General features: G+C 43.8%; 3 protein-coding genes across 8 annotated transcripts; 1 reads left to right on the forward strand and 2 right to left on the reverse strand.

The window, feature by feature from the left end:
• Window positions 1-1294: 1294 nt before the first annotated feature.
• LOC108922046 (EF-hand calcium-binding domain-containing protein 1-like) lies at window positions 1295-18574 on the reverse strand. 6 transcript variants are annotated; one of them, XM_029248178.1, is made up of 28 exons: window positions 18283-18545; window positions 17056-17211; window positions 16694-16798; window positions 16440-16591; window positions 16221-16325; window positions 11943-12092; window positions 11300-11383; window positions 11106-11220; window positions 10289-11022; window positions 9976-10095; window positions 9366-9489; window positions 8831-8937; window positions 7414-7502; window positions 7037-7169; window positions 6724-6820; window positions 6163-6333; window positions 5758-5912; window positions 5332-5521; window positions 4961-5127; window positions 4398-4532; window positions 4129-4193; window positions 3909-4051; window positions 3716-3819; window positions 3371-3547; window positions 3039-3269; window positions 2680-2877; window positions 2029-2159; window positions 1420-1556 (listed from the first exon to the last, which is right to left on the reverse strand). In XM_029248178.1, exons 1-28 carry the CDS (start codon window positions 18494-18496, stop codon window positions 1475-1477), a joined length of 4434 nt encoding a protein of 1477 aa, XP_029104011.1. In that variant the 5' UTR covers window positions 18497-18545; the 3' UTR covers window positions 1420-1474. The 6 variants fall into 6 exon arrangements, with proteins under 6 accessions (XP_029104009.1, XP_029104008.1, XP_029104007.1 ...); XM_029248176.1 differs by lacking the exons at window positions 16221-16325; window positions 16440-16591; window positions 16694-16798; window positions 17056-17211; window positions 18283-18545 and adding an exon at window positions 13312-13436 and having other exon boundaries at window positions 1295-1556; XM_029248175.1 differs by lacking the exons at window positions 16221-16325; window positions 16440-16591; window positions 16694-16798; window positions 17056-17211; window positions 18283-18545 and adding an exon at window positions 12756-13316 and having other exon boundaries at window positions 1295-1556; window positions 3039-3209.
• Window positions 13472-16168, forward strand: rbm48 (RNA binding motif protein 48). The gene is made up of 5 exons (XM_018731902.2): window positions 13472-13619; window positions 13805-13995; window positions 14733-14878; window positions 15081-15616; window positions 15931-16168. The coding sequence occupies exons 1-5, from the start codon at window positions 13494-13496 to the stop codon at window positions 16000-16002; spliced, it is 1071 nt and encodes a 356-aa protein (XP_018587418.1). The 5' UTR covers window positions 13472-13493; the 3' UTR covers window positions 16003-16168.
• A 2247-nt stretch (window positions 18575-20821) lies between the features above and the next one.
• LOC108922031 (progranulin-like) lies at window positions 20822-23962 on the reverse strand. Its single transcript, XM_018731857.2, has 6 exons — window positions 23866-23962; window positions 23105-23245; window positions 22447-22707; window positions 22105-22257; window positions 21863-21997; window positions 20822-21237 (listed from the first exon to the last, which is right to left on the reverse strand). The coding sequence occupies exons 2-6, from the start codon at window positions 23243-23245 to the stop codon at window positions 21112-21114; spliced, it is 816 nt and encodes a 271-aa protein (XP_018587373.1). The 5' UTR covers window positions 23866-23962; the 3' UTR covers window positions 20822-21111.
• Window positions 23963-25557: the final 1595 nt, after the last annotated feature.

Raw genomic sequence — 25557 nt, forward strand, 5'->3', positions numbered from 1 at the left:
ACCGGTCACCAGGTACGTTGAGGGACAAATGACACGAGTCTATGCGGTGTGGGACGCAACCTAAACTGCACCTCATTTGACTTGTTCTGGAAATCGGAGCAGATGTTTTTACCATGTGTACGATACTCATCCACCCTACAGAGCATTTGTTCAACTAGCGGTCGCAGGTTTGCCTCCAGAAGGCAGAGACTCTTATTTCCAGCACTGCACATATTTGGCTCTAAAGCCACCCTTAGTGGTACTGAACCCCACAAAGAAATGAAAGCTCATACAAAGAGGTAAAGGGTGGAGCTGTGGCATAGAAAGCTCTCCGAAGGCATTTCGGAACATTCATAAATGTGGAAATGGAAGGTGTTTGCGTCTTGGCGCAAGTGGCACAGGGTGAGACTGGGCGCCGCAACAAAAGGTAGTAATTTTTAAATAAGGAAATGGTGGTAAACGTCCATGTTTGTGTCTCTGCTGTATTCAGTGTGTTAGTTGTCATTCTATTCTACCATAAAATGGTAGAGGAGCCTGTGATCTACGGGAGGGAGCTGAAGCACAGATGTACAGTTCTGGACAAGAACTTAGTTGAGATTTTAATTAATTTTGCTGACATTTCTTCAAATTTACATACCATTTTAAGATTTGCATGCCTACCTGCTTACAGTGATTTACCCTTTTATACAGCTGGGTATTTCTACGGTGTCAGTTCAGGGTGATCAAGGATGGTGCAACAGCAGTGGGATTCAAACCCGGGGCCTTTGATTGCAAAGTGACACCTCTAACAACCACATTACCTGCTGCTGTGAGACATGGACAGAATTGATCTTCTGTCAACTTTTAATGTGTTGGTCAGGGAGGAATGGAGGGATTCCCCCCCCATCCTTAAGTTATTTAGGTTTTCCCTGTTGATCATGGATTGGTAGTGAATGTCAACCCCTAGATGACAACTAGTGTTGAATTTGAAATGTTCATATGGTAGAATGTGACAAAGTGACTGTAGAGGATTGTTTCTGCATCCAAATATCTCCTCCTCTTGCTATGATGCACTTCACTTTTTGTCTCAGGTTGCTTTGGAGAAAGGTTCCTGCTACATGTAGAAATGTAAATGAAGGATGGGAACTGCGCCACCTAGTGGACATTCAAGTGTGAACAGCTTTTAACTTGATGCTTAGTGTTGCAGACCAAAGGCCCTCAGGGCTTCCAATTTTCCATTATTAACTTAATATGTAACAATTACACCACTGTGTCCAGTCAGAAAGCACAGGTATAAAAGAAATGGTACCAAGAGATTGAAGCGACAATTATTTATTTGCTCATGATTTACATATTACAATCAATCAGTATAAATTATTTACATACTGAATTTTAGCTCTGCATGGAGAAAGGTACGTCAGTTCTAGTGATGAATGCAAGTTTAAGAGCTCGGAATTGATCTGCTTCAGTCTTGTAGAGCAGCAAGTACACAGCTGTGTGTGTGTACAAAAACACTTTATGCTAAAGTCACCCTTTGTCCAGGTTTCAAAGCAGGGAAACTCTGAGACGTTCCATCTGAATTTCCAAACCCTTCGTACCTGTTGGGGGAAATCATAAAAATTAAGTGGCTTTCTGTCAATTTGTATACTATACGGGTGGCACGAGACGACATGGGTTCGATCCCCACTCAGTCTGTGTGGGTTTCCTCCGGGTGCTCTGGTTTCCTCCCACACTCCAAAGACAAGCTGTTCAGGTTCACCCATAGTGTGTGTTCCACTGATGTATGGATGAGTGACCCACTGTAAGTAGTGTATCTAGCAGTATAAGTCACCGTGGTGAGTAAGGCGTGTGGGCTGATAACACTACATAGAGTTCACTGGAAGTTGCTTTGGAGAAAAGTGTCTGCCAAATAAATGTAAACTATTTCATTAGAAACAATGCAGGTTTTACATCATATGTATATTTAAAAACTTGAAATTAATGTTGACAGTTACTTGAGTTGCATTTTTAAAAAAAAAAAGAAAAAAAAAAAGCCAGTGCCAGCATTTGTGAGTGCAAGAGAACACTCACAGCTCTGTGTACTTCCTCCAGTCATGGCGGCTGATGGAAGCTCTGGTGCCGGACAGGGCCGAGCTCAGATGTGCCTGGCAGATGACGAAGGCTGGCTTGCTTGGCTCTGCTGGCGGCAGGACAGACTCCTCCTACACATGAGGACCAGTAGAAGGATAAAGGCTAAGGTAAACTGATGAGCTGTCTGGCTACTACAGCCTATTGAACTTTGGTCTTTCTCCAAAGTTTTCAAACATTCTGAATGTCAAACCTGTCTTCTCCGACTGCTTACACTCATTTAGCAGATTCTATTCTTCAAAGCAACTTCCAATTAACACTAGTGTTATCAGCCCACATACCAATGAAACACACTGGTGGGTCACCGAACCACCTGATCACCATGTCTTTGGACTGTGGGAGGAAACATGTCCTCTTGCACCACCTAGGCATGTGCTTCAGGGCTGTGCCACTGACCCATTTACTCAAATCAATGTAACAGACATATGAGTCTATTTAGTCACCAATGCTACCTACTGTGCCAGTAAATGAGGTGCCAGCAGTGCTGAGATCTGAAGCCATGACTTGAATAAGAACGGAAGAGACCACAGCCTCTGAAAGAAGACCGTGGCCTTATAGGCAGTAGGCTAGATTAGGTGTGATGTAGTTACATACCATGTTCCTCCCTCGCAAGTTGGCCTTGATGCAGCTGATCTCGGTGCGCAGCCTCTCCAGCTTCTCCTGGCTCAGTTCCTGGAAGCCCTCCTGCAGGGAGGCCATGAATGCAGGCGCAGCCAAGTTACCAGGGTCCCGCAGCGATGCCCCCGTCAGGTCATGAGTCACAGAGTTAGGGCCTGACAGGCACTGGGAATTCTGGGAAGACAAGGAGATTTCATAACTCCCCCAAAATAGTGCCACTAACAAAAAAAAAAACCATAAACACTTTGGTTGATATAGATAAGTAAATGGGTCTTCCTCAACATACTAAACTGGGAATTGGAGTGCAGTGCAGAAAAAACGACTACTTTTCTCACCAGGTCAGAAGGAGATGGGTTGCCCAGCTCAGACTCATAAGAGCTGCCAAAGTACAGGCGCCACACGTTCTGCCGGGGGTCCTCAATGCCCGCCTCGCCAGGCTCCAGCAGCACCATGGACTGCTCCAGGCCGCCCTCCCCTTCCCCGGCAGAGTCATCCGATCCGCTACTCTGGTTAAGGAAGATCATGGAGGACAGACTGGCATCGCTGTCGGAGCCTGAACCCAGGTCCTGAAGGTGAATAGGGACCCACATGATGGTTCTGTGTTGACATAAAGGGCTGAACTGCTCCATTCTGCACTGAGTTATGCTGTGGATAGGACCCCACTCACATGGAGGATGTTGGGCCCAAGCCCACTGTGCACAGCCTCCAGCTGGGCGTTGTACAGCAGGGCCTTCAGGTCTGCCCCTGTGAAGCACTCTGTGGCACTGGCCAGCTGCTCCAGGTCCACATCTGCAGCCAGGGCTATGGAGCGGGTCAGGGCCTGGAGAATCTCCAGCCGGGCTTCCTGGAAGAAGACACAGCCAGTTTTTTTTTTATTTTTTATTTTTTTTTTTTAAAATAATAAAAGGGAAAACAAAATCCGCAAGTCATGGATAGAGGCACTCAGTATCAAGTAAGGACTTGGCTTCTGAACAGGATGTTCTTTATGGCTACCCGGTGGTAGATGCAGCACCTTGTCAGGAGGGGGGCAGTACAGGCACTTGTCCAACCGGCCAGGCCTCAGGAGGGCAGGATCGATCAGGTCAGGACGACTCGTGGCAGCCAGCACGTACACACCTGGGAGCGAAAGAGTGCATGTTTCAACTCGGTATGCAACTGGGTGCAGACACGAGGCAGCGTGCGTTCATGAGACAAGGCGCACTCACCCTGCAACCCCTCGACACCATCCAGCTGGGTGAGGAGCTGGTTGACCACCCGGTCGGTTACACCGGTGCTGTCATGGCCCCTACGTGGAGCCAAGGAGTCAAACTCATCGAAGAACAGGATGCACGGCTTGGCGGACTGGGCCCTGATGGGGGGAAAGGAGGTCACAATGTGGCAGTTCTGCCTGCAGAAAGGAGGCCACAAGGTGCAGCAGAGACTTGCCTTTGGAAAAGGTCTCGCACGGCCTGTTCGCTCGCACCGATGTACTTGCTGAGAAGCTCGGGACCCTGAAAGGACACAGTCACAAGTTCAAGCTCAAGGTTTGACGTAAGTACTGCGTGCAAAGTACTATGAAATTGAGTGCTTCTCCACAGACTATAAACAGAAACACACATCTCTACATCAACCTGGCAAGAACCACCCTGCATTCAGAGGAATAATCCACATCCTGCAGCTTTAGGGCACACTTGGGGCAAGGGGAGAGGGGGTACCTTTATGCTGATGAAGTTCATGCTGCTTTCCCGGGCCACGGCCCCGGCCAGCAGGGTCTTTCCTGTACCTGGGGCTCCATACAGCAGCACGCCTGAGCGATGGCGGATGGGCAGTCTAGAGAACAGGGTGGGGTACTGAAATGACAAAGCAGCACCGTGAGGAAGAATCGGAGAAGCGCTGGCTTGCACTGTGTCCCCATTCTCGTGCAGAACAGCAGCTCGGTCGAAGCAGGAAAATTTAAATTTCTGACCAAACAAAAGCAATATATTTTAAATGAGGCGCATCTATACTTCATGCTGCAGCAGAATGAATGCACTACGCAGTACAGGGGCTTAGGGGGAAGTACTAGTGCCCCCTAGCACCTGCTCAGTGTATGTACAGTTTACTTGTTCGCCCACTGTGTTTGTGGAGGTGGGTGAATGTAATGTGTTTAGTGAACTGCCTAACAGTGTAAACCATCATGAATGATAATATCAGCTGAATACTAGTTAATCGTTGTATGTTGCTTTGGGGAAAAATGTCTGGTGTGGTACATGCAGGTGGGGAGGGAGAACATGTGTACCTTGGCTGGGAGTAGGATAGTGTCCATCAGAACCTGGCGAACCTCACGCAGCCCCCCGACCTGCTCCAAGCCAGCTCCTCCCGGGCTGTTAAGCCGGGCCTGCCAAAGGGAGGGGGGTTTGAAGCCCTTCAGGCCTTGCTGGAAGTCCGCAATGGACAAGTGCAAATCTGGAAGGAAAATGGGCAAAACAGGAGAGGGTTCAAGGCGTTGAAGCTGCATGAATGGAAATATAAAGATGTAAATATGGGCCAAGAGGCAAAATTTTGTATTATGCATAATTTACTCATTACTACGGGCTTCTTAATATTCTCACTATATATCAGACATTTTTGGTCAAGGAAGACTAAACACAGGGCTGCTGGGGTCAGTACCTGAGGTAGCGCTGGCCTGGCCATGAAGCACATGGGCATGGATGGCTCTCTCCACCAGCAGGGTGAGGTCCCTGGGCTGCCAGCCCTCTGTCTCCCTGGCCACATCCTCCAGGCACAGTGAGCGCAGACTAGCTGGGGAGAGGGCAGTCCTGCTGTGCAGCACTGCGCTCAGGATCTCAACCCTCTGCTGCTGCAATGGATAAAAACCTCTCTACACTTAACACAGATCATCCCCAAAGAACTGTTTGGTGCTCACTGTACAACTCTAGAGAGAAAAGGCAGAATAAGAGATACACCACATGTTATGACTCAAACCACAGGAAGTTTTGGATAAAAGTTCACATCCACCTATTAAAAGTTATGTGGTTTTTTTTTTTTTTTTAAAACAATGAAAGTTGTTCCTGGTGCACTGACTGTTCTCATTACCAGGTCTGGACTCTGCAATGAGGTGAAGTACTGGAAGAGGTGAGAGCCCTGCATCTCGACCAGGGACGGGTGGAGGCTGTGTTCGCTCAAGCTGGTGCCAATCACGGCCACAAGACTGCCATTCAACATAGCTTTGCTCAGCACATCTATCAGACCTGAGCAAACCACAGAACAAGACGCTTGGTTAACCTCCAAAAGTGAAGTTCCTGTATATCCAAGAGTGTCTTTCACTGTTCTTCATAGTTCTAGAAATTATATTTACTGTATGCACTGCAGTAGAGAAGCACTGAAACAATAAAAATGCAACAGGGAGACAAAGTGCCACGCATCCCGCTGATGAGTCCCCTTTGAGCTGAACAGCAAGACTGTAGTTAAGCGCAGGTAAAGAAAGGAAGAGCTCCTTACTCTGAGCCAGCTGCAGAGAGCGGATGGCCTCAGGGCCTCGCTCATGTTCCAGCGAGGAAGCTGCTCCTGCCATGTGATCCAGGTCGTCCAACAGGACCACAGCAGGCTCTCTCCAGGCAGCCTGCTCGAACACCTCCTCTAGCCTGCGCCTCACAGTCTCCACTCGCTTTCCTACAACAGGTGCATCGGTGTCGCACAAGCCCATAAAACACAGCTTTGTAAAAAATGCAGCTCAGTTTCCAGCAACTAGTTCATGTTGTTGCAGGGCACAGGGTGCACAGCAGTTCCTCTCTTCCTATCGATGGGTATTTAAGCAAGATGCACACATTTGCCAGGGCTCAAGCATTCAATTTGCCTGTGCTTGCAATGTTTTTTACATGGAAATTGAGCACCACCAACTCCTTGGACATTAACATTCTGACCCCATTCACTTACTAATCCTTATGACAGCTAAGCGTCCGACAAACACTACTTTATTTTTAGAAGAAAAATACCACCCGCGAGTAAAGACAGATGCATCACATCCTAACACCATAAAACAAAACATAAGACCATACCTACCTTTAAGTGTTTTACAATAAATCACTTCAATGTGAGCATCCAGGTCCTCAACAGATTTTCTGCAAAGTGCTTTGGCAAGTGACGTCTTCCCACTTCCCTGTGATAGACATCATCCCAGGCAGAAACATGACCGTTAGCACATAGCTTAGCTTCATTCAGCCACAGTATCGAAAAGGAACAAAATGTTTCAAACAGCAACATCGCAGGACTTCGTATTTATTGTTGAGACTGTTCTGATAATGAAAATAGAGGTGGTTCGTTTCAGTATGCATAACACACTGTTGAGGGCTACTGCCATGGGCAGAGGAGTTACCTTGGGTCCAGTGATGAGGACAGCCCCACTCCTGAGCCCTTGACCACTGCACAGCAGCTCCTGAGACAGAGGTCCCGCCATAAGGCTGTGGGAGATGTGCTCAAATGCTGCTCTGCCAACATCCTTCACCCCTCTGTGTTGGAACAGGTGAACGTGTGCATGTGTTATAAGTAACACTAAAAGAGAGGGCATACTGCAAAAAGTTTAGACTACTCATCACTTCAACTTCTAAACATTCCTAAATTCTGCATGCTGAATGACAGATGAGCTTTTTGTAAATGCTACAAGCCTTGTAATGGATGTCCCTTCCTATATACATGGGTAAACAAAAGGAATCATCCACTTTCGTACTCTTATGCTGCCAAAACAGGGCTTACCCTAAGCTTTCGAAGGAGGGAAATGTGATGTGATGGTCATCGGGAGGGTTCACAGGCTTCAGAGGGATAGCTAGCACCTCTTTAACAATCTACAAATGCAGACATGACCAGATATAAGTCAGATATAACAATGTGTGGCTGTCTTATACTTTACCAAATCAGCAACAACAAAGAGCATATGTAATAGCATGTTATTAGGTAACTACAATAAAACTTTACAGCACATTTTACATTTATATTTTGTTCATTTAGGAGACATTTTTCTCCAAAGTGATGTGGCATGATTATTAACTAGTATTTAGCTGACTCCTTTACCAGTGACTTACACTGCTAAATACTGTACACTTAACTCCCCAGGATCATTCACCACTCTATACAGCAGAATAAAGCAACACACATTCTAGGGGTTGCACAGACTAGTTGCTGATAACATGATTATGACACTAACAACACGGACACCTCCGAGAAGACAACGGGTGAGGCCTGGTAGGTCATTGCAGCAAACCAGCAGCGGTTCATCGAGTGTGTGGAAATGCTTCACTAAAGATGAAGCCTGTGCTACTGTCACTTGCAAAATATGAAAGTCCATCCTGAAGTACAACAAAAGTACAAGCGTGATGCACACTCATCTGAAAAGGCATCCTCTAACACTAGCAGAAGAACGATCCAAATCTTCGACAGCAGTCAATTAGCAACTTCATCAAACGCCCTGCTTTAACAGAGAAAAGACGGTTGCAAATCACCAATTTCCTGCAACCAGGACAGATTTCCATTTGGCCAAGCTATGCAAAAGCTACTTGACTGTCCTAGCCACCAGCACCCCAAGTGAGAGAAATTTTTTTTTTCTGGCAGGGAATACCATCACGCAACAGCAGACAAACCTTCTTCCAGCCCACATTAATGCCCTCATCTTCTTACACGCAAACCAGGATCAAAAAGTTAAAACTGTGACTGAGCAGGACTATGACAGCAAGTAAGTTTATAGGCTAGATCGTATGTGAGCTTTGTTTTCCACCCCAAGTTTTATACCGCTATTTATTTTGCATCAGTCATTTTTCTTTTGCACTTAAATGGGAGTTGTAGAATAAGTATACAGGTGTTATTGTTGCTGCTGAGATGCAATGTGTTTCATATATATATATATAATATATATAGCTTGTGTATGAGCTGTCTGTTGTCAGCATATGCATTCAGTTTGAGAATACAGATTGTTGGTTGCAAAGGATCCCCTTCTCCTGTGTTTTTATTCATGATGTTATTAGCAATTAGTCGACGTCGACTCGACTTTCATCACATAACTGTCGACTTTAAAAAGTCTGAATTCGTGCAACCCCTAACACATACACATCACTGGAAACCAAAAATACAATTAAAGGAATACTCAAACAATCGCTTCTTAAGAGATCAGTCCCAGTACCTGAATGTTCTCTTTCTGCAGTAAACTTGTGGTCAACAAGAAAACCTCATTGGATGCTTTGCCCTCACGTTCCGGCTTCAGCACAGTCATGGCAAACTCCACACTTTCTGAAAAAGGGAAATGCTGATAAGAGTCAACCAAATCCTGCAGCAACAAGCACCTTTCTGCTATAATAATTCAGCACATACAACATCTAAGAAAACCAGGTCTGAAACATGACTTACAGAAAGTTACTTTAGATTTATTTACTTTCTTTGCCATATATGCTAACAAATACTTTTGTCTTTTACAAGCATCAAGTCTAAGCATGTGAGTTGGCAATAAAAAAAATACGAAAGGAAAAAGCTGTATAATTTGTCATGCTCCGTCTGAAAGCTATCAAAAGGTCTAAATACTTGTACAAGCTACTGAATGTTGAATGAGAAAATGCCTGCTAAGTACCTAATATTGATGAAATGACAGTTTAATTTCATGGCAATCAATAATGCCCTTTAGGAAATGTTTCAATACAGAAAAGATAAATGTCTGTGCTCACCTTCTCTGACGGGCATGTGGAGGAAACTGGAACGCCCTGATAAAAACGACAGGACTTTTGAGCTTTCAGATTGCAGCCAGGCCAAGAATGCAGACTGAAGGTCCTCTTCACTGATATTTTGTGGCTTTTGAAGAAAAAATATAGTAATTCTTAAAATACATAAATAAATAAATAAATAAATAAACTGCAAGCAACCTGATACATGACACAGACAAGCTTAAAAAGGGAAGTCCTTGTTTGAAAACTAACACTTTATTCTCCACCATTAAGTACCCCAGGAAAACCCATTCTATTCCATCCGTTATCAACAACCAGCTGTCTTATATGGAGTCATGGTGGTCTGGAGTGGATCCCAGAAGTACAGGGTGTGAGTGCAAACCCTGGATGGCACAACAGGCAATCACACACACACTACAGGCAATGTAGAGTCACCAATTCACCTAAAACACACGTACTTGGGCTGTGGGAGGAAACCCATGTGAACATGAGGAGAGAATGCAAACTCCACAGAGACTGAGTTCAACTGAAACACGTTCAAATCCACTGAACAGGGGCTGTACCAAAACGCTTCCCCTTTAGTTAAAACAAAAGAAACAAAGAGATGCCTTACCAGCGACTGTAATGGCTGTAGTCTGAGGGCAAGGGCTATTCTAGGAGTTGACTTCAGTGGCTGAATCCTGACAGCTGAATGGAGTTCAATATTCAGCCTTCTTCTCAAGGGTTTTGGAATCTGTGCATTTCCACAAATTATGAGATGCCAAATAAGATGAATAAGATTCTCTAAGTTATTCACTGGAACAGAAAACTTGAGTTATGTCCTTCAAAGATATGGTGAGAGTACAATACGAAAACTGAGGTGTTTAATAACAGACAGGAGATACAATCTCTGCTTAAATAGTTATATACAATGCAGATGTCCTCACCCAAACACTGCCGCTATAGAGAGCTGTCCCCCTGCCACTGCTCGGCTCCTTTAGGAGCTCCTGCTCACAGTGACAAACTATCTCCACCACCAGGGGCTCCGGTTGGTCCTCATCAGAACTTGCCAAGTTGTCCCTGGAGGGTGAGTCTTCACCAACTTTTTTTTTCTCAGAGGCACGCTGGGCATCTTCTCTGAGCTCCCAGGGGGAGCAGAGCCTAGTAAGCCAGCCATACGTTACGACAGGCTCCTGTCCACCCTGATAAACCTCGCTGACACTCCAGGGGAGGACATGGACAGTGCCTTGGCTTCTGCTTTTGTGAGTGTCCATGGGGGGTGGATGCCCACTCACTCGGAGGATACAGTCCCTCAGGATGAGTGGAATGGACGGAACTTTGGGAACTTCCTTCCTGGGGTTGAAGCTCCCAGTGAACATGTACCTGACTAAGCTCCGCAGGTCAGTAATTCCACCCCAGGAGCCATGGTTGGGATGTTCATTGCGATCCTGGAGGTGATCCTCAATGGTCTCCACTGGGTCGCTGCCCATAAAGGGCTTGAGAGCTTGTACTCCCAGGTTTTCCCACTGGTGTAAGCTCTGAATCTGGCTAGTACCTGGAGTACATGCAGAATCTGGATGCACAACAGCCTGGAGCGCCCTGTCTCCACGTGACTTTGGTGAGACAACGAGTTCTGTGCACTGCTCCAGGCGGCCGTAGACCACGGGTGGTGAAAGGGAGCCTGAAGTTACAGGAGGAACACAGCACTCAGAGCACTGCCTGCAGAAGACAAGGTTTATCATGGCAGAAATATCTGAAGCTGACCTATTCTTATGAAGATGACCGTGTGCTGATCCACCCACACAGGGAATATGCCACTGGGAAAAACCACTCGAATTTGGTCCAGAAGTTTTTGCTCAAGCACTGAACTGTGGAGTTCCTGAGGAAACAGTGGAGAAGCTGATACAAGCACCCACAAGACTGCTATACCCACCACCTCCAAGGTGTAAGAAACTTACCAGTATCTCCCAGTCATCTGAAGACAAAGGTTCCACAAACACTTGCTGGACTGAAAGAACCTGCTGACACGGTCGTAGGAAAGCCTGAAACACCATGAATAACAGCCTTGACTGATAAAACTATCATAGAAAGGGCTAAACAACAAAAAGAGATTACAGTCTTATAATTTATTTTAAAACCCATAGGAAACAGTAACATATAAATGGAAAACTATCATTTTCAGTTTTCTACCAAAATACATACAAATTTTTAACAGGGTAATTATAAAGTTTGCAACTGCAATCCTTGTCTAGGGGACTCACTGAGTTTGTAGGTCGTGTTTTGACAATGGGTTCCTTTTCAGATTAGCTTCAACTATTGACTTAAATCTTAGCGATTTAATACTAAGAGTCTCGACATTTCAGAATTATTCTGAGATTTTCTAGTACTTAAAAAAGTGTTATTGCAAGATGGCTTGAACAAGAACACCCAGCAGCTACAGTTCCCCAAAACAAGGATCAGAAAACCTTTTTAAAGACCTTCTAATAAAAATGAATCCCTCCTTGTTTTCCACATACCTTGTAACACATACTGGAGAGGTTCTTGTTAACATCAACAAGCGCGACACCCCAATATTACATCTGCGAGCGACTCTCACGTCACCTGCTCTCCATCTCTGATCCCCAGCTTGTCCCCCAGCTGCCTGTTCAGCTCCACCGTGTTCTCCTCCTGATACGATGACCTGCGCCCGCATCTCGTCCAGCTCAGATACACTGGAGGATGTTGACCCCAGCAGAGCTCCAAGACTTGAGTCTGAGTGAAACGATGGGTGGAATGGAAATTACACATTCGTTAAACTATTTTTCATTATTATTATTATTTATTTGTCCGAAGTTTCTATCCAAGGCGACTCACAATGTCAGATAATCAGCTTTGCAATGATTTACCCTTTCTACACTACATAGTACTTTCTCCTGTATCAACAGTAAGGGGGGAGGCTATGAGTATGAACCTTCTGACTACAATGCAACAGCTGAAGGGGGAACATGACCTGCTGAACCATCATCAACAAGAAGTCAGCTGATTTCCACGATAGGTGACTAGAGTTGTTTTCTAACAGTACTTGTACTAACATGACCTGTAACTAAGTCTAAGAGCAACGAACCTGAATGAGCTGAAGTGTCAGAAAATACCGCTGACTGACTGAGTCAGTGACTCTGTCTCTGTCTGACTGTAGTGATTTTTACGCTTGCGATTCATTCAGCTCAGCACAGAAAACTTTGTTTTTAACCCTCAAAATCGCCAGTTAAATAATTTATTTTGTACGAAACTATGGAAACAAAAAAAATGTGAGAAATTCGGGCGCTTCCTTTGCACAACTCAGCTGCACGCTTTCAAACTGGTCGTAGCTAGCAGAGCCATGGCCAATGGTCATGGTGTAACTAGCAGCTTTCTAGCTGTACAAACGTCATATACCTCATGGAGAGAAAGGTTCGAGATTAAAGCTGGAGGGAGATGAAGGAAGCAGTTTTTGGAGTTGCTCAACTGCACCGTTACAGGCTGAATCCCCTGCCCACCCAGCATCGCCAACAGCGAGTCGCTCGTATCAGCACCTCCACCGCCACTTCCGGCTTCTCTTCCGGGTTGTGTTCCTCATGAATAATTCATAGCAAAAGCGTCGCGTCAGTTTCAAAAACAGCCGCGTTCGAGACGCAAGACGGTGTACGCGCAATGAAGCGGTGCCCAAAAATATATATTTTTTAATAAGACCAGAAAATAAACGTAAAAGTAAAATTAATAATAACTAAGAACTGACGAATAGACAGCTAGTAAGAGACATCTATTGAGTGATATGTTAGAATAACAGCGCTGATGCCTGTTATATCTGCAAAGCTGCTGTTTATTCTGCTGCTATCCAAGACTTCTTCCGTGCTAATAACAGGATCGCTCTCACTATAATTATTGCTGCAGCTAATCCATATAAGCCTGGACCTAAGGCTGGATACAAGCTCCCGTAGAGCGGAAGACGAACCCTGCAGTTTGTTGACATCCGCGCAAGTAGTCCCGTCCAACATAGGTCACTGAATTGTTCTCCTATTGGGTGACACTGGAGCACGTGACCCTTAGTTCGCCTAATGATTGGACAATCGACCAAGCCCGCTATACGAACTCGATTAATCACCCTTTGTTTGTATCGTTCAACCAAATAGGAAGATGGCGACGTCCGGTAGTGGTGGCTCTTGTTGGAGCACCCCTGAAGTCCACAAACATCACGAACAGAAGATTGTTTGTCACACAAGACCCAAATACAGGGAGGGGAGAAGGCTTAGGGCAGTTAAAGTAAGTATTATTTTTTCCTCTCTCTTCTTCTTTCCCTCATCTCCATGATCTCATCTGTCGCTGGTGACAGCTTCCCAGGACAGTTCAATCAATCGTCTCATCCTGCCCTTCTCTCTCTGCTATGTTTTTTATTTTTATATAAGCCAAACGTTTCAAAAGAGTGTTTTCTGTTCCCTCCTCTGTAGGTGTACACCATCAATCTGGAGTCTCGTTTTCTGCTGGTTCAGGGAGTTCCAGCCTTGGGGGCCATGAAGGAGCTGGTGGAGCTGATGGCCCTGTACGGGCCGGTGGAGGAGTACAGGGTGCTGGACGAGTACCCCGCAGAGCAGTTCACTGAGGTCTACCTCTTCAAATTCCGCACGCTTCGCAGTGCAAGGTTGGGGATGAACACAACACTGTCCCACTCGGGGCCGCCAGCAACTGGTCATTTGCGTGTATTCGTTCAGCCGACCCCTTCCTTCAGGCATCGTATCATTTTTGGTGCACTGTACTCTTGTTGCTGCTGTAGCCTCATGAAGCTTCATTTGGGGTCGATAAACTGTGTGATCTGAATTTTGGGCCAGCAGGTATGGTGTCTCGGCATCGCTGTTGTCTTGAAATGTGAAGATTCCAGGTTTGAATCCCCCCTCCTGCCGTGGTGCCTTTGTGCAAGGCACTTACTCTGAATTGATACTGTAAGAATATCCTGCTGGATAGATGTTTAAATCATTGTAAAGCTGATTAACATTGCAAGTCACTTGTGGCACAACAAGTAGCGCTGCTGTCTCACAGCGCCTGGGTGGCGTGACAGAACGTGGGTTCGATCTCCACTCCGTCTGTGTGGTTTGCATGTTCTCCGTGTCTGCGTGGGTTTCCTCCCACGGTCCAAAGACATGCTGTTCAGGTTCCCTCATAGTGTCTGAGTGTCACAGAGTGAGTGTTTCACTGATGTATGGATGAGTAACCCCTTGTAAGTAGTGTATCTAGCAATATTGTCACCTTGGAGAATAAGGTGTGTGGGCTAGTATCGCTACATAGTACCCGTTGTATGTCGCTTTGGACAAAAGCATCTGCTAAGTGAATAAATGTATGAAGGGGTCAGCTATATTAATATTGATAATGTTTTTTGTATAGAATGGCAAAGCGGAATCTTGACGAAAGGAGTTTCTTTGGTGGACTGCTTCATGTGTGTTACGCTCCTGAATATGAAACGGTTGAGGACACCAGGCAAAAATTACAAGACCGACGGAGATACGTTGCTAGAGCAAAACAGAATAAAGGTATTTCTGGTTAAATGACTGATGGAGATAATTGTGGTTGTTTTGTTGTGCTGAATTTGAACATTCACAAAATTAACAAAAATCAAAATTTAAACACTAGTTTTTTTTGTTTAAAAATAACTTATTAGAAAAGTTAACTGCCATAGTCCACAAATGGTGTATTTTTTTTAAAAGTATTTTTCCCATTAATACTCTTTTACAGTGAAAGCACTGGATGAACCAGAAGAGAAAATTGAAAGGAATGCTGCTGAAGACTCTACCTGTGAAATCCCAAAACCTGAGAATGAAAGGGGCAGTTGGGATTTTAGGGAAAGGGAGACTTGGAACGAAAAGGGGAGTTGGGATTTAAGTTATCCTTTACTACCCCTTCCTCCACAAGAAGGATTTCCGAGTGTTTTTGAACAGACGGTGTATGAAGACAGCATGGGTTCGACCTACTCAGCTGGCACTAGTGATCAGCCCATTGCGTCTGTAGGTCAAAAGTGTTCCTCTGATAGAAGCACAGTGGTTTACATAAAGGTAAAGGACAGGCCTCCTCCTGCCAAACTTATACCAAGGACAGCACACTTACAAAACAGGAAACGAAAAATGGAAGAAGCCAGCAAGGCTTTTCTTTTGGGAACCACAGAAAAAAATGACACACTGATTGGGCCAAAACTCCCAGAACTGCCAAAAGTGGACATGGAAGATGATTCTTTAAACATCACAGTCAATTTGATCAGAAGTACCATGGCAAAGGTCAGTGTTGTACAGTTGAATGTTTTTCCTCATAATTTGAATTGTATTTCTCTGTTGCGCAAATGCACTGAGGTATTTTCGGCTGTCTGTGCAATACAGTTTATACATTGTGTCCTAGTTAACAGTACAGAAGACTAGGAAATGCTTTTTACAATGTCTCTTCCTAGTGGGATTTTCAACAGATATTTACTAGTATTTAGCTGCTGTTATTACCTAAGGTGCCTTGAAATGCAAGATATACTATATATCATATGAGAGGTATCGCACAGTTGTCTCTACAGATAAAAGAGCCTTTCTGTCCATTTCATGTTTAGGTCTCAACCATTCCAGAAAACAAGGCTACAGAAAAGAGTTCCACTGCAACAAAGCCAAGAAGGAGAATCTAAGTTTGATTTCCATCCATATGAATAGCATGGACATTTTCCATTAAAACACTTTTCACTGTAACAACAAACACTCTGAACTCAGTGCTCAGAAAGGTCCTGGAAGGCATGCTGCTCAAATGCAAGAACTCTCTGCAATAAAGAGAAAAGGAATTTCAGACATAATTTCTCTGTGTGCAAAAATATAGTTGTCAATTTGGAATTTTTTTTTTTTTTTTTACCTTTGCATCTGGAAGGCAAGTTCCAAAAGCCTCAAGTAAGAGACTTTCATCCTTTACTGCCCTCTCAAAGTCAGCATATGAAAGTTGGCTGTCGTGATCATGATCCTGTGGACAGCAATACAATAACAGATTTGCAATTTTTTTCTATGAGATAAATGTACACTTTCCTTCTTTAAATCCAAAAAAAGTCAGATGTGGTACAGTTTTCTAACATGATACCATTTTCTTAAGAGCGATCTCCACCAAGTCTTTAACCCCTTCTTCTGGGTCCTCCTCTGTTGGTTGACGGATCAGGCTGTTTTTCAACATGTGAAACATCTCTTCACGGGAGATGTATCCATTTCCATTTAGGTCATAGATATCAAAGCAGTCTGAATGTGTGAAATAAAGTACATCATGTTAATTACACATTCTGTATGTTAATACAAACAAATCATATTAAGTTGGTGTTATATTCTCCAGTTAAAGCTTACATTTTATTTTCTCATCGAATGTCCCACGTAGAAAGACTGATAACCCCTCTATCCACTCCTTCACACTGACATAACTGTCGTTGTCCTTGTCAAATACACGGAAAACTGATAAAAGCAAGTTGTTAAATATTCATTAAGGTTTACGTGCCGGGTAGACATATCAAAAACATACGATTCTTTGAAAATATTTTTTCAGAAATACAAAATGCTGTTTGATGTTACTGGTGAGAAATTTTATCTAAGCAAAGCAACTGCTCACCAATTTAAAAAATATACATGAAAAAATGAGTATATTTTACTGCTACTCACATAATGACTCTAGTATATAATTTAAAAATTTCACAGTTAATTTTAAAGCATACCTCTGTCCATCATCATATCATCTGTGAGTCCAAATGTGTTGTGCAATATGTTCCGGAATCTTGCTCGATCTAGACCGCTCCCTCCTCTCCGATCACTCTGCTTTCCAACCAGACTATTAAACTGTCTGATGAGATGTTCGACCTCTGTTTTGTTAACTGCAGGCGGGAAAAATGTGCACAGATTTCAAGTATTGCTTTGTTGCTTAGCCAACACCTTTATCCAGAATAACTTGACAGTATTGCCTTCTTTCAGTGGGTGTTTTACAGTGTGTTCTATCACTGGTTAATCAACAGTCATACTTTTTAAAGAGCGAACTAATTTTATGGAAAGCTGATAAAGGAAAACAATCCTACATTTTAAGAGAAAAGATTGAAATTCAGTGCAAGAAACTGGTAGTGGATGATTGGGAATTACCAAAAAGGGAACCTTGTTAGGCTTGACTGAGCTCAGTCATAAGTGCCTGTAGTTTTCAGAGGTGTCAGCCTCAAGGCCCAGAGAATTGCTGTGTCACACGTTCATACATTTCAGCAATATGGGAACTACATGCTGAATTCATGAAGAGAATGACCTGAAAACAGCGACAGGAGCGTGGCGAAGGCACATGAAAAATTGTCAAGAAATGCCGATCAAAACACAACTGCCATGTGCTGCTCGGTGAAGGGGGCGCTTGACTTGTGTTTCAAGTTACACAAAGTTATACCTTAATATAGCTAGTGCAAGGAATCATAAAAAATGAAAATCAGACCAGTACCAGAGAGAGAGAGGGTTTTGTTCTGATACTGAGATGTAGGGGTATGAGCTTCAGAACCACCGGTGCCCCCCTGTAATGCAAGTCACAATGAAGCACACCTTGCTCTTCATTTTGTTGGCTGCCTTCATCTGCAGCAGCAGTAATCTGTGGTGTGTTTGTAACTAGAGTCACACCACAAACAACAGCGATGCTCCTTCAGATTTCTTTGGGCTGCAGTGCTAATAAATATTGTTTGTCGTCCGTGACTTGCACTTACATGATGTGTGGTTAGCTATTTCTTTGTGACGGTCCAGTCCATTTATTAGTCCACCTCGTTATACGTACTACTAGCTACTGCATTTGGCTAAAAAACAGATCGACTGCGGAAAAAGAGGAATGAATTCAATGTACTAAAAACCGACAAAGCCCTAGGGCCTAGGGCAATAAGTAAAATATTTTTTTGACCAAAAAAAAAAATCAGTTCCTAAATACTTACAGTGTTTAACCTCTTTAGAGATGCTTTCTGCCAGATTTTTAATCATTCTCCTGTTCATCTCCGCCATTTCAAACACTTCTACGTTCACCCCGGGTTGGACGAAAGTGCCCGCAAATGAATAAATGCGATAGTTTCCAGCTGCCCTCGCAAACTGTTTACACGGGTTGCTGTGGAAACCGCGACTTCCGGTCCGTTTAAGTTCGCCTTCGTTCATGGGGCGGACGCACTTCTCGAAAGGGAAGCGCCGATTGAACGTAAATAAAAGCACATTGAGCAACCGAAGAGTTCCGAACACGCGATTTTGATGTGTAGCCGCCTTCAAAGCTTATTAACACGGCGAATATTATAGCGGCGCCAAAATAATTGTGGGCATCTGCCTGATACAAACATCACGAAAACTATGGGGGTTACATCGATCGAGTACACACTGACACTGTGACTGACTTTTTTGAAAACATAAGGATAAGGAGCGATACACAGTATGACTTTCAGTGAGTGGATTCCCTTGTTCTGCAATCCACTCGGTGCGATGCGCACAGCCGCACGAAGGTCGAAGCCCTTTCCTATCTGTTTGTGCCGAAAGTTGCAGTGTTAGAACAAATCCAGCAGTTTCTTATTATCAGCAGATCTTTTCTTGTGGCCACCCTTCCTTCCACACAACACCCCACATGCCCATGGCCCAGGACCGCTGCACTTCTCCAAATCTAATCCTTGTCCTGTCTTGACCTTCCTCAGCCTTTTCGTAAATCATGTGCTCGAGACACGCTTGTGTCCTCCTCCTGGAAAGTTAAACACTCTTTTTGTGGTTTTGTACTTTGTCCTTATTTGCCTAATGGTGCTAAGTGGTTGGTAATGTTTTATTTTGTAATGTATATTGTGTCCAAGGCCTGATTTGTGGACATCGACAATCATTTTTCTCTTCAGCACTTTCAGTTTGTCAGCTATCCCCACAGTGTTGCTGACCAAAAACTTTTCTCACATATCATATCTTAATCCTTTTTTAGGTTGGATTAATGCTCTTTTATTGGGCTCTCCATACCTGACTGAATCCAGGCTACAGTTAGTACAGAACTTGCTGCTTTGAGAATTGTTACAAGAACTTGGAAGTTCGACCATATGCACCGGTACTTGAATCACTGCATTGCCTTCCTTGTATGTTTAGACTTGATCATAAAATCTTACTTCTGACCTACAAGGCAGTAAATGGTGTTGGTCCACCTTATCTTTGTGAGATTATTGTTTCTTATTTTCCAAAACATTCTCTTTGTTCATTGGATGCGGGCTACCTTAAAATACTTTATGATCAATAAGACCTCAGTAGGATGGCGTGCCTTTAGCTATAGAGCACCTAAACTTTAGAATAGTCTAGCTATTATTGTCAGGAATTCCCTGTCTGTCTCAGCCTTTAAATCCAGGTTTAAGACTTACATGTTCACTCTGGCATATCAATAACCAGCATAATTCTGCTGTGCTGTTTTTTCCCCTTTCATAGAAAACTCTATAATCTCATTCACTTTTACTTCTCTATAAACGTCTTGCGTGGCACAGCGGTGCAGCGGGTTTGGCTGGGTCCTGCTCTCTGGTGGGTCTGGGGTTTAAGTCCTGCTTGGGGTGCCTTGCGACGGACTGGTGTCCCATCTAGGGTGTGTCCCCTCGCCCTCCAGCCCTGCGCCCTGTACTGCCCGGCTAAGTGCTGGTTTGCCGCTTGGGATGAGTGGTTTTAGCCTCCGTGTGTATTTTGTTCATCTTTATCAAGGGTGCAAATAGATTTAGAGGCCACTGCTTGTGAAAATTGCAGATGCGTTTGACTAACTAATGTAACTGACATGGATTTGGAAGAGAACGGATCCAATGAAGGTGACTCACGTGAGCCTTCTTAAATGTTGAAAATGATTCGGCAGTTCTGAAGGACAGAGGGAATTCATTCCACCACATCGGTGTCAAAAACGAGAATGGCAGCACTTTCAATTTAAAAACCCATGGGACAAGGACAAGCAGATCCTTTCACTGCGTTGTACGTCATAACGAGAGTTTTGGGACATTTCGGGCAGCTGCGAGAGAGCCGAGGAGGGGAGATACATCGGGACTCTTCGGCAGGACAAACGCAACCTGAGCAGTGGCATTTTAGATGAGCTGGAAAGGCCTGATGGCAGAAGACAGACAGACAGGAGGGAGTAGTAGTAGTCCTGGAAGGATGTCTTCATGGCCTGTACAGTGTGGTGTGAGATAAGGGCGAATCCTATGAATTCTCTGCAAGATTGCAGTAAGGCTTCAGTGAACTGCGAGAAGTTGCTCCTCTCAGGCTTTGGACTGATGAAGAATTGAGAGTGCTTGTGAAAGGTGGATAGACCAGCATGAAAAACAGGAGGATTTGTATTGGTGGAGGCCAGGCGACAAACCCCTCAAAATGTCTAATGGGACGAACATGAAACACGTTCAGCTGTAGAATATTTGAGGAGTAGGACACAAAAATTTACCCACTGCACTAAGCATCCAACACAGTTTCTGATCCCTTTAGTGAGAACGATGAAAAGAGACATTTTGATGTTTAAGATGCATTTATTGTTCCATTATATGTCTTAGAATTTTATTTCAGTGATTAATTTTTTAAAGTTAAGCATGATCAAAGCAATGCGAAAGAATCAACATAAAGTGTTCAGATCACATAACTGATATGTTGTCTTGTGTTGTTATAAATCCTTTTCACTGTGGTAAATATATTTTTGTATGCAATCCTCATTGTAGTATGTAATAATTAGTGAAAGGCGTTGAGGTCGAAGACTAAATCAAAAATGCACAACACTAATGAAGGACACCCGGTGCATTGTGTCAAATTTGCTGAGCCTGCTTCAGGGCTGAAGGTACTCTGAGATATCCTTTAATACACTCCTTAGATGTTCGATCGCATTTGAAGCCATATTCGCAGCAATGCTCTCCATCCTTACAGCACTGGCCCTGAAAAATGTAGACACGTCTCAGTATCAACACCCTCTGTACGTCGATTTCAAGGAGCATATAACTATTATTTTACTGCATTACCAATACACACACACACACACACACACACACAGTCTGAAGCTGCTTATCCCAAGCAGGATCGCAGCGAACCAGAGGTTAACCCAGCAACACAGGGCGCAAGGCTGGAAAGGGAGGAGACACACCCAGGGCGGGACGCAAGTCCGCCGCAAGGCATCCCAAGCAGGACTCGAACCCCAGACTCGCCAGAGACCAGACCATTACCAATACTTCTCTCCAAAAGTAATATATCATTTTGTGTTTTTTACAATAGCTTGCAATTTTAACCAAAGCAGGTTAATTTGCTTGCTTTTGAGGTAGTAAAGTAAGACCCCACAGAGGATCGGAACCAGCAAACTCCTGGTTACAGACCCTTAACCACTATACTAAAGTACTAAAGGCTGTGTGTTATAGCAGTTCAAACATTAAATACATAACAAATGCATTATACATTATAATTCATTCAGAAACCATGCTTAATATATGGACAATACTATGAATAAACATATGGCATATAAACAGCTTCAGTGAGTAAAAGGTCAGAGGGACTGGACTGTGGGCTCACCAGCGGATATGGGCAGCAGCCCCACTTTCCTGCAGGGCTCTTGCAGCATGTGTTGCCCATGGGGCAGTAGAAGTTTACGTCACAGATGATGACCGAGTTCTGAGACCGGGCAACGACGGTCTGTTGCAGCTCATCCTGCGAAAAGACACAAGCCAGTATCCTGAAGGGGTGGGGGTGAGGGTTGCCACATCCTGAAAGTGCTCAAGCTTTTGGGAATTTTGAGAACTAGGACTGTAGCTCACCTGTGCTGTTGACACCTTTGTGGCTTTAATAATACTCATGGGCTTGTGTACGAAAAAGGGGTGCGGTACGCCATTCCTCACGCATCTTGTGTACGTAGGGTCGCAGTTGTAACCCCACGGGCAGCAGTGGTAACCATCCAGACAGCACTGTGCCTGGGTAATTAATAAACACAGAACAAAGTATGCATGGTTTCATTTTTCCACCAATTCCATAACCCCTTTCATGGATATGGACACAAAATCAGAATTTTATTATTCTTATTATTATTATTATTATTATTATTACAGAGGCTGAAGTTATTAGGAACCTCATCATTTTCCCCCAGACAGATGATTTCTTACTGGTGAGAGGGGACAGCAGGTGTACAGCCCTGCCGGGTGTCTGCAGCAGGTCGTCCCGTCGGGGCAGACATATATCGCATCGCAGTGGACCACCGAACTGGCTGCCTGCACACTCAGAGCAGGGACTGCAGCGGGCTCCTCTGCCTGCGTCTTCTGCAGCATGGGCATGCTCTCCACACCCAGCTTCTCACACATCTGGGCCTGCACGTTGCACTCGTAGCCCTCGGGGCAGCAGCGTGAGCGGCCTGGGCAACACACGGCCTGAAAACACAAACGCACACGCAGTCTGTATCACTTCCTTTTCAGATACTGTGAAACCATCACCCTGGACACAAGTCTGATATCAAGCTCAGCTGAATGATTAGGTTCTATATTATTCTACACATCCATTGTGAACCAGCCCAAGCTGCAAAAGATGTTATTTATAGAATGAGTGACACCAAAAAATTCTGCTGCGTCACCAATAATTATGACCAAAAAAAAAAAATCAGCTGACGTAAATGCCTGCTTCCTCTTCACATGCTGAAATATCATATGATTGCTGTTACTCATCTCCATTGAAGCCTTATGCTGCGTGTGTTATATGTACTCTATAAATGCGTAAGCCGTAAAACCCATCCCGGTATAGTTCTTCCTCGACAAAGCCCAGGTGACTTACCTTCGGATAAGGGCAGCACCCGTCCTTGTACTCCGTGCTGCAGCAGGTGGACGTATCAGGGCACACGTTTCCATTGGGACAGACGAGAGAGCCGAAAGCCAGCTGCGCCCCCACCGTCATCACGACAGCAAATTCCAGCATCTGAGGAAGAAGACAAGAGCCAGAAAAGACACTCATTCGAAGATCTTTCTGTTCATTTTGGCATGTTAAGTGACAGTAGAATTCAAATTGCAGTGATCTTTGCTACAAGAATGTGATGATGTCATTTGTTTTGCTGGTGTGTTCCATGTGCTTTCAGGGCTTTACGGTTATTCATTGAGCTGATGATTTTCTCCAAAGTAACTTATAGTGTTAAGGTCACCATTGTTACATGCTTACAATCATTTACCCTTTTATACAGCAGGGGGATTTTACTAGAGCAATCAAGGGTAAGTACAGTCAGGGATGGGGAGCAAACCTGCAACCTTGAGGGTCCAAAGACAGTAGCGCTGACCACTACGCTACCACCTGTCCCCCCCCTTTCCAAAGTTTCCTGCTAGGGTTGCCCTCGATCCCTTCCTTTCACTGACAGCATCAAACTGCCCGAGTATTAAAAAGCATTTTTAAAAACAAAGTGAAAATAGTCCTGTTCATCAAGCGCTCGCACATAAACGTACTCTTCAGTTACACGCACACAAGGTGAGCGGATACACTGCCTACAACAGGTATAATAACCGACCCTTTCTGCTGCGACACCCGAACAACGTACATTCGTCACCAACCTTGTTTCAGGAATGAATGGCAGCTGGAGGATGTCTGTCTCTTCTCGTGAGCGCTGGCAGTGGGTTTCAGTTTCCTACGCAGCCCTCTTTATAGATTCACAGGGGTGGCTTCCTGTTCTCAAGATTTAAGCTGCAACGAGAGACGTGCCTTTTGCACTTACTGCACATTTAACTCCTTCTGCTGCAGTGTGTACAAGCTCCCAATAGCTTTCCTTTGGGGGGTGACCTAGGGAACAGCTGCTAGTGCAGCGGTTAGGGTTACGGCCTTTGGATCCAAAGGTTGTGGGTTTAATTCCTCCCTTGAGTAATGTACTTGCTCTACTTAAAAAAAGAATGTCCAGCTGTATAAAGGGGTAATTCTCTTTTGCAATTTTAATAATATTGTTGAGATTATTTATGTTAGTTTTCACATCAGGAACATTGATTTGTTTTTCAAAAATTAAGTTACAGGGGTTTAAATAGCCTATTTTTACAAATCAAAGTCTCTCCATAAAAAACGGTCGAGCAAAGCTTAAGATTTGTATTTATGTATGTATTTATTTATTTCTCAGCAGATGAGGAAGTGAAACTTAAGGTCAAATTTACTGTAACACAATAATGTTGATTTACATTATTATCGTGAATAAAACGAAACATGTTAATAGATTATCACAGAGTGTAGCTTCTAAACACCAGAAGCCAAACTGACACTAAATGCATAATACGGTAGGGTGTGTAAATTTCATATGCACATGTATCTCAACTTACAAATGCAATCAGGACAAGAAGTTTGACTTCTTTTAATTTATTCTATATTCAGAAACGGCTCATCCAGAGTCTCCGTGCTCCTTTGTACCGTTTGTCAGCATGGGGTCAATTTAAGTTTTCAGTCAGAAAAGTGTAAAAGTAGAAATGAACTTCTCTTTATTTGCTGGCTGCTTTTGGATAAGGCAATAATGAATTAAAAATATGCTCTCTGAAACTGGTCCCTGAAGCCATCTGCTCCTGCTCCCCCTACCGCACCATTTCAGTTTCTATGCAATATGTGAGTGTGTTTTGTGTCCACTAATGGCCATTCATCGCTTTCTGATCAATGGTGACATAGCAAGTTCAGAAAAGCAAACAGTAATGAAAATGCAACTGAAATAATCTGGGACATTTTTTTTGTCTTTGAAAATTCGTAACAAATATTTCTAACACAAGGTAAAGTGTACAAAGAAATACTCCTCACTGAAAACCAATATTGCAGTGACTTGTCATTAATGCCCTGCACTTTTTGACCAAGAAATGTTAATGGTAAGTTTCTAAGCGGTTTGTGATGCATCCTTAGGGAAATTCTTTTCAGTGTCTCACCTTTGCTATTTTAATTCTTGGTTTATAATTTGGATAGTATTTTTTACCCTTTTAAAGTTGATTGTGTAATTATGTAAGTTATGAAATGCAATTATGATCATCTTAAAAAGGCAAACATTCAAACTATAAACCTAAAGAATTTGTAAAATAATTGTAATGTAATGAAATATAAAAATTATTATATATACCTTGTTCAGAGTGAAATTCCTGGTAAATATGAAATGACAGAGGTGAATATATTTGTGTTGGGAACAAAGGGTGGTATTTGTTCACAGTTTGAACCACTAAACACCAAAATTCTGAGAACTGATGCTTTTATTGTCATATTAATAAGGCAGTGTCACTCACTGACAGTGTAAT

Source organism: Scleropages formosus, chromosome 23, assembly GCF_900964775.1.
Source record: "Scleropages formosus chromosome 23, fSclFor1.1, whole genome shotgun sequence".
NCBI classification, from domain to species: Eukaryota; Metazoa; Chordata; class Actinopteri; order Osteoglossiformes; family Osteoglossidae; genus Scleropages; species Scleropages formosus.

Excerpts from the sequence above, each read along its gene's own strand:
- LOC108922046 (XM_029248178.1), bottom strand. The coding sequence starts at position 18,496 with ATGAACGAAGGCGAACTTAAACGGACCGGAAGTCGCGGTTTCCACAGC. Across the intron at positions 5,522-5,757 it reads CATTGCAGAGTCCAGACCTG|CAGCAGAGGGTTGAGATCCT; the intron begins GTAATGAGAACA and ends TATCCATTGCAG. Across the intron at positions 2,160-2,679 it reads ACTTGCGAGGGAGGAACATG|GAGGAGTCTGTCCTGCCGCC; the intron begins GTATGTAACTAC and ends CCTCATGTGTAG.
- rbm48 (XM_018731902.2), top strand. The coding sequence starts at position 13,494 with ATGGCGACGTCCGGTAGTGGTGGCTCTTGTTGGAGCACCCCTGAAGTC. Across the intron at positions 13,996-14,732 it reads CGCACGCTTCGCAGTGCAAG|AATGGCAAAGCGGAATCTTG; the intron begins GTTGGGGATGAA and ends TTTTTTGTATAG. Across the intron at positions 15,617-15,930 it reads TCAGAAGTACCATGGCAAAG|GTCTCAACCATTCCAGAAAA; the intron begins GTCAGTGTTGTA and ends TTTCATGTTTAG.
- LOC108922031 (XM_018731857.2), bottom strand. The coding sequence starts at position 23,245 with ATGCTGGAATTTGCTGTCGTGATGACGGTGGGGGCGCAGCTGGCTTTC. Across the intron at positions 22,708-23,104 it reads GGTGCTGCCCTTATCCGAAG|GCCGTGTGTTGCCCAGGCCG; the intron begins GTAAGTCACCTG and ends TTGTGTTTTCAG. Across the intron at positions 22,258-22,446 it reads CCTGCTGTCCCCTCTCACCA|GCACAGTGCTGTCTGGATGG; the intron begins GTAAGAAATCAT and ends TTAATTACCCAG.